Source organism: Helianthus annuus, chromosome 12 (genome assembly GCF_002127325.2).
Source record: "Helianthus annuus cultivar XRQ/B chromosome 12, HanXRQr2.0-SUNRISE, whole genome shotgun sequence".
Lineage (NCBI taxonomy): Eukaryota > Viridiplantae > Streptophyta > Magnoliopsida > Asterales > Asteraceae > Helianthus > Helianthus annuus.
Window position 1 is genome coordinate 45,411,825 of NC_035444.2, and position 7,930 is coordinate 45,419,754.

General features: G+C 38.5%; 1 protein-coding gene across 11 annotated transcripts; it reads right to left on the reverse strand.

Annotated features, from left to right (window-relative positions):
- Nucleotides 1–5,188: 5,188 nt before the first annotated feature.
- On the reverse strand, nucleotides 5,189–6,865 carry LOC110896656 (uncharacterized protein At2g34160-like). 11 transcript variants are annotated; one of them, XM_035980991.1, is made up of 7 exons: nucleotides 6,653–6,860; nucleotides 6,416–6,552; nucleotides 5,997–6,045; nucleotides 5,827–5,889; nucleotides 5,670–5,734; nucleotides 5,466–5,514; nucleotides 5,189–5,293 (listed from the first exon to the last, which is right to left on the reverse strand). In XM_035980991.1, exons 2-7 carry the CDS (start codon nucleotides 6,428–6,430, stop codon nucleotides 5,274–5,276), a joined length of 261 nt encoding a protein of 86 aa, XP_035836884.1. In that variant the 5' UTR covers nucleotides 6,431–6,552; nucleotides 6,653–6,860; the 3' UTR covers nucleotides 5,189–5,273. The 11 variants fall into 11 exon arrangements, 10 of the variants coding, with proteins under 10 accessions (XP_035836884.1, XP_035836886.1, XP_035836883.1 ...); XM_035980993.1 differs by having other exon boundaries at nucleotides 5,466–5,561; nucleotides 6,653–6,859; XM_035980990.1 differs by having other exon boundaries at nucleotides 5,466–5,570; nucleotides 6,653–6,859.
- Between the last annotated feature and the right edge of the window lie 1,065 nt (nucleotides 6,866–7,930).

Consider the following 7,930-nt stretch of genomic DNA (forward strand, 5'->3'; position numbering starts at 1 on the left):
AGTAAACCAGCTCACTCTTCAGAAGGCATGTCAGAAAACTCGTGGATAAGTGGAAGACACTCGATCTTCCTTTCTTAATGTGGCGAATCGGTGACAAGAGCTAGTATGGCAGGGTAGCCCTTCCGTAGACACTCCTGGGCTTTCACGACTGTGACAATGCCAACAACGGCACCACTACGATGATCTTAAACTGATGAGGATTCCCCACTGGGGAGAGGGAACGCACGATTTTCTTTTTGCAGAGAATTTTCCGCTTGATACCTAGATAACCAAGTCCATGTCAACGACCATGTTAAAGCTTACAAGAGTACTGCATCAACCAATAGAGGCATTGCATCAACCCCTAGGCACCGGATAGTATAAAGGCCAGCGAGAGGTTTACCTTAATTAAGGTAACCGTCGTAGAGTCAAAGATGTGACTCTTGTGGTGCAAGGATAAAAAGAGGTAAGGTGACGACTTAGTACAAGAAATATCCCTTAAACGATAAAATAAGAAATCCATTCAAATTAAACCATATAAGTCACTACATCGAATATTCGCAAAAGTTTTAATCACCATGATTGTTTATACGAAACCAACTGAAAGAAAAATAACTAGATAAACGATTGAAAGACGAGTCAGTCGTCCACGTCACCATCCCCGAGGTCACTACCATCATCATCGTCTCCGTCATTATCCGAGACCTCCTCTGGCTCTTCTTCCTCCTCTTCCGACTCTTCCTCCTCCTCTTCGGGCTCTTCATCAGACTCTTCCGCCTCTGGTTCGGGAGGTGCCGGGACTGGGGCTGGCTCGGGTTCAGGTGCGAAGCGAGCTTCCTCCAAGTGATGGACCCTCCAATCTATCATACCTATCTTTTCGGCATGCGAGTTAAGCCTTTCATGACCCACTCGAGCGTCTCTCAGTATCAGACCTTGTACCTCACGCCCTTTTAGGGCTTCTGCCTTCAAGTCAGTAGTCCTCCTAGTAAGTTCTTGTATCTGCTTCTCTTGAGCTTCCACTCGCCCTCCTAGGGTATCAACCTTTCTTAGTAATTTCTGATTTTGCTCCATTAAGTCTTGGTTTTGTCCTATTAGAATCTGGTTATAATCTCGGAGGGCCTTACTCACAGCCGACTCGGCCTGAGCGCTGAGGGAGTTAACTGGTAGAGCATGCGTAGGTCGGGAGGACGACTCCCCGCCCTGTGCGAGTCTCTTCCTATAAGCAGCACGCGTCTCCATCTGACGCGGGGGTGAGTGAGTAGCAGCGGGTGCCTTCCCTGGCGCCCGGGATTGGTCGAAAGATGCGGACGGTGCAGACATGCCTGTCGAGTTGATGACGTAACGCAAGTTAAACGGAAGAATGCACACTCACAACGTACCAAAAGAGGGTATTAACGCAGAAGGAAGAAAAATGACAGAAAGAGTAAGCACACAAGGTTTCAATCAACAGTTGCTACGTCCGTTTCCTCGTCCACTCATGGTTCTATAATAGGGGAAGGGAACAAATTTAGGAGTCGAGAACGAGAAAAGTGTTCAGGTTTATCACGTTAGGGACGATTAACTACCATGTTCATATACAAACAGGGAAGAACCCCTCTTACACTCGTTAAGCCTCATTGGGATTTACATGCACCACGCGTTATTATTATGTGTGCACCCATGATAATAAGGCGGTTTGCATGCTCCTCTCGATGCTTCTTAACTTATGTTTGAAGTTTCTCCCACCCCAATCGACACAAAATAAGCACTACCGACAAGATTAGAATTTACTAGATGCAAGTGTTATGTTACACTATCAATGTGTCATGATGCCTACCATGTCGTATCGTGCATGCTGTAAATATAGTTACGTTTACTAGGCATATAAAGCATAAGCTAACGAGGAACGAACCTTGCAGTCTGAAGCTGAGTGTCATGGTCATCGTTTGGATCAATTCGGTTATAGTCTGGTTTTATGAAAACATTTTTAAAACCGAGTTCTCTATAACCAGTGGCTCTGATACCAAACTGTCACACCCCCAAATAACCACCTAGGGCATGTCCCTATTGGAGGTGCAACGATCCAACCAAGAGCCACCAATCATATCAAACGCAAGTTATAATGTATTGAAATACCCAATTGAAAGAAATGTATCATTTGAAAAGTTAAACCAAAACCAAAGTATTGAGCGGAAGCATAAATGTATAAGTGTGTAAATGTATCGAAACCAAATCAATGTAATTGTTTATCATGACCACAACCACTCCAGCAGCATCAGACGGCAAGCTCCCAAGTTCCTTCAATAATTACCTACAAGCATGCAACAAGTGTGTCAGACTACGCTGGTGAGTTCAAGGTTTTGTTAACAAGTTATGTTACCATATGTATGTTAATGCGATTTAATGTTGCGTTACGATGTTGCTCATGTTAGATACCCTAGGGAGTGTGCCCATAAGTATCCGGGGAGTGGGTACCCCTTAACGACCGTTTGCTATGTTGCCTTCGTTAGATACCCTAGGGAGAGTGCCCATATGTATCCGAGGAGTGTGCCTCTAACAACCATAGCCATACCCAGATAATTAGTTCACGCCCGTCCTTACGGCCCGGTGTGAGGTTTCCCACCTAATAGCGCTATCAACTAATTACCCCCATTGCCCTCCAGGCAATAACCAAAACCGATTAAGTTGTTTACCCAATGTTTCCCTTCCAAATGTTTACCCGTTGTCCCAAACCACCGGGACGCATGCTTAGAGAAATGCAATGAACTCACCTTTGATTGCTCGGTAAGATTTATTACTTGTTATACAGTTGATCAATCAAACCCTATCGTGTTTACCAAAGACAGTCAGTTTCATGAATTCACAGTTCACGTATCTAGTCACACGTATTACTCAAGCGATAAACAACCAAACATATAACATCACGTAAGTCATACAAGTATCCGGGTAATAATACATTTACAATACAAGTTCATGTATTAACACATTCGGATCACAAGTGGTTTCGTATCACAAGCATCACCGACTAAACAACACATGGCAGTTTGTTACATCATTCAACTTAAAGTGCGGCCCACTTGGTTTCAAACCCGGCTAGGTGTGTGGCCAGTGGTGCGGCCCATTACTGTTCGGGTTCAACGCAGCCCGAAATCATAGATCAACACATTAAAGCACAAGATTTAATTTGTATATCCCAGCCTAACCTGAAATCCCATAAAACACTTTTAACATAGCCAGAAGGCCCAAGCAGCTATGCGATCCCCCCCTCTAAAGCACCCCGGCCCAACTTTAAAATCAATTGTGTGTGGCCCAATATTTAACAGACTACTTTAAATGTATGCGTTCATCAATTGTGCGCAGCCCACTTGATCATGATTCACCTCTGTAAGAGTTTTTCATATTAACAAATATATCCTACCTTGCACCATGGAAAACAATATACCTCCTAAATCCATGCATGACATACAGCAACATACACAATTAATTATTATAACACACAAGCCGCCCCCTATTGGACCTTTGCTCGGTCCACTAGATGATCAACACCTCAAAAACGGCCACATGCACAAACCCTATCACTATTATAAATCAAATTAAAGGTAATATATCACATGGTTTCTGATGTTGTCTAATTAATGAGGTCTGCACATATTCATTATTAATATAATCATACATAATTCATTATCATAAGAAGACAATCAACAATGGCCGCCCTTTTATCAAACACTTTTGGCACACAAATCCACACCACATGGCCGCCATCTATTAAATGTGCCATTGGACCGATTCTATATCTTATTCAGGTAGTACATATTAAATTTATGGCATGCAAGAAGTCTATAATAACATAGATAAGTTGGTCCAATCCTAGCATAGATAATCACTTAACAAGATCACCCCAATAAGCAACTAACATAACAGTTAATTACACACATGAAACTACTAACCAAGATTCCGGATGTGGGACTGTTGCTACGCGAATGAGGGGGTTCTGCTCCACCGCCGTGTGTAACCAAGGAATAGGTAGGGTTGTTATGTTTTAAACTAATCGTACTTTGATTTAGATTACAATACATATGCCTAAACAATAGGGGAGTTGGGCTGATTAATTACTCAATCTAAACAACCAATACGTTATGTTGGGCCGGTTCCCTTTCCTAAACAAACCGTAAACAACAATGAATGAGTTGGGCCGGCGGTTCATTTTTAGCGAACAAGATATATGGGCCTAACAAGTTAAAGGGTATACGAGACTTGCTTAGACTTGCTAAAGCCCATAAGGTCCGATTGTCTCATACACAAGTTAAACTTAAGTGGGTCGGGTATGTGAGGTCCAACAAATGATTTCGAGTGCACACTTAATAAATGAATTTGTAGGATCGCGAATCTAAGTCAACTAACCTCAGAATTACGGGTTGTCACATTTGTCATCCCTAGATTTGAAATTGTTAGCTCGGAAATTTGGTAGTTTAGTGGAGAAAAAACAAAGGGTTCCGGGCGGGACACCTAATACGCCTAGAAATATGTCTTTTTGGGCCCTCATCTAAAACGCCTAGAAATATACACTTTTTTGGCGTTATTCTTATAAAATTGGGTGGTTCTTGATTTCCTTTAATTACACGAATATATTTTGAGCACTTTGGGGTCCTAGATGCCCAAAATAAGTTTTCTAAGCGCCCAGAAAATAGATATTCTAGTAGTGGCTATTCAGAAGAAGCTACGCAAATTGTTTATATAGAGTAATATAAAATATAAATTTTGGTGAAACATGATTGAAAAATTAATATTGGTGGGAGATGTAGGAGGGAAAATATTTCAAGACACATTTTATTAAAGTGTTTTAACTTTTAAGAAGGTTAAGAGAAGATTTTAGAATTTAGAAGCACTTAGGAAATAGTGGCATATGTAAAGTACCATTAAAGGTTATCAAACATTTTAGTGGCATATGGAAAGTATCATTAAAAATCTAAATTAGTGGCATAAGGACTAAATGCCACTAAAAATGTGTGCTAAGCTAAGGTGGCACACGTAAAGTACCATTAAAGGTTATCGACACCTGCCAATAAAACCAAATCGAATTACATTAGATTAATAACTACCCAATTCCATTAGATCCCTCAAAACGAAAAAAAAACACAATTCAAATTACCCGCAGTCCTATTATTAATATTGTTCTATCCCACTTTATTCATTAGACCACCATAGCTAATGAATGATACTGCAAAAGTTTGTTTGTATAAATTGCAACTTAATGAACCCAAATAAGATAACCAGTTGGTACCTTATCGCTATTTGTCGCCATTTGCCATTAACAATTATGCACTACTCTTCTTCACTGGATCCACAAAATTCACCCAAATTAACACATATTAAAGTGGAACGTGTCAATTAGGTTGAAATTCACCCAAATTAATTTTTTTTAATACATGACCTTCAGAATCATTTTACTCAAGTATTTTCAATTTGTTCTAAAAGAAGTCCCATTAAAAATGATAGTATGAGCTAACCTCTGTCAAAGGAGACGCATCTCAGCACAACCTCTGTCATTTTCTCGGCCTGGGATACAATAGAATCATCATAAAACTCTGTAACACGTTCCAAACCTGTAGCAACTGATATATTTTTAACAATAAAATAACACACATAAAAGATTCAGATGATAAAGAAAAATGAATCAAGTTTACCGTACAAGAAGCGAATTTATCATATACCTTGGCCTTCTGAATGTGTCTGCTAGTAAATTTATCATTGGTTTGAATAGTTGATACGGCTATCACTGTGTCAATACCCAAACAAGTAATAAAAACAAGTAATAGTTCAGCCTGAATGTTCGATATAATTGTATAAATAAAGAAATTATATCCTTACATTTCTGAGTTACCAGTCCATCTTCCTTCAGAATCTCGGAGATTAAAACAACAATTGGTATGGCTGCATGTGTTACATCAACAGCAGTCGTTAAACTCATGTGTTTAAGTGTGCATTATGTTCTTGAAGACCATTAGCAAAAAATAGAGAAATGAATTGTTGAATCTAACCCATCCCCAAGGCTGAGAGCTTGACGTTGTTGTAACGCTTGATGTATTCCTGTCATCGTTAACAGATCAAGTCAATACAAGAAATACCATTATTAAACACATTTCAATAGTCAATCTACCCAAAAGAACTTCAGGAATGATCCCATTCAATAACATAAGCGAAAACACACATCTATCAATTTCTCTACCAGGGTATGACATTAAGCACTTGCGAAAACATATGATAATTAAACGTGTATCATTGTGACTTAGAAACCCTAATGAAGACTGAAATCACACATTATCAAGTAATTTATCCATTGTACTGAAATTAAAAATTCGTTCCCATAGATTGACAAACTGTAAATTCAATTGATAAGTACGAAACTTCACATGAACACACAAATATGGGAATTTATCCACTATACTGAAATTAAAACCTCGGTCACCTCCATATACTTGACGGGAATCGCATCTGGAACTCCAACCACCGAGATCTAATTCTTCTCCTTGATTTTGTTGTCTCCTTCCGAGTATTCTTATTATTCTTCACCAGATCTAGTCTTCAAACCATGACCTACAAAAAACGAAAATCCATCTTAAAACATAAACGTAAGTAAAATCCAGTGAATACATGAAAAAATATTGTTCAGAATCAAAAGGACGGTGTCAGTTACCCTTGACGAATGTTGCAAAACGCCAATAAAAGCCGGAAAACGGAACCAGGAGGTCAGAATCTTCATCGATCTGTTGAAACTTCATAGATCTGGTGAAATCGTTCCTGAATCGCCAGAAAGAGGGGCGCAGATCCGGTGAAATCGGAATCGCCAGAGAGAGAGAAAGGAGAAGGGAAGCGGCGTTTTGAAATGTTTTGAAATCTGAAACCCTAGTTTGTGTATGTGTGTCCGCGTGTTTAGTTTAGGGGAAGGGTATAAGTGGAAAGTGAAGATTTCTAGTGCTCAAAAGACTTGTACATCATGATTTAGGAGTGTTTTAAGGAAATTTCAATGACTTTAAGAAGTCCTTTGGATATGTATATTATATATAGTATACATATATATATATATATCATTTGGAAAAAAATATTTTGATATAAAGGTTTATAGTATATATAAGAATATACTTTGGTTTTAAGAAAGTCGAATAAGTAATATATTAAAATATTTTTCAGTTCCAAAATCGTTAACCCAAGTGTACTAAATAACGCCACGGTATGCAATGTGATGAAAACACTTATATATAAGAAGTAACAGCGACGTATCTACCATGTTTTCATCACATTACACCCGTCCCGTTATCTAAACACTAACCCAAAAACCAGTCGTTAAATAAATAGTATATTAAATATACCTTAGTTGATAAAAATAATAATTTTCAGTAGTATATCAAAAGTATACTTTGGATTTATAAATAACATATTAAACTATGCTTTAGTTATGAAAATAACATATTAAACTATGCTTTGGATTTTGAAAATAACATATCAAACGATGTTTTAATGATTAACAAAATATATGTTGGTTTTGTACAATATCACATATGAGAGCATATCAAACTATACTTTTGGGAGTATAACTTAATATACAAAAATAATGTGATTTAAGAATTCATTCAGAATAGTGCATCAAAATACACCTTTGAGACTATAGAAATACCACAAAGGCAATCCCTGTCACACCCTGGCTTTGCGGAAGCGTGGTTAATTTGGTGTGACTTCTTAATACCTTAGCTTAATCATAACAAAGCTATATGAATTAAAAACATGCAAGATCATCTGTTAAGTTTTGAAAACCAAATACAATACCATTGTTTTAACGGGAATACACCCTAACAACCATAGTCATGTTCAACAAACAAACAAAACATAAACACAGTTTAAGGACTGTGACTTGTCCAGGAAAGAGTCACATTCCCTAAACCCCGGATGACCTCGGAAACTAGTGCAGCGGGAAAAC

Excerpts from the sequence above, each read along its gene's own strand:
- LOC110896656 (XM_035980987.1), bottom strand. Across the intron at positions 5,890-5,996 it reads GCTCTCAGCCTTGGGGATGG|CCATACCAATTGTTGTTTTA; the intron begins GTTAGATTCAAC and ends TAACACATGCAG. Across the intron at positions 5,313-5,465 it reads ATGCGTCTCCTTTGACAGAG|GTGAATTTTGTGGATCCAGT; the intron begins GTTAGCTCATAC and ends GTGTTAATTTGG.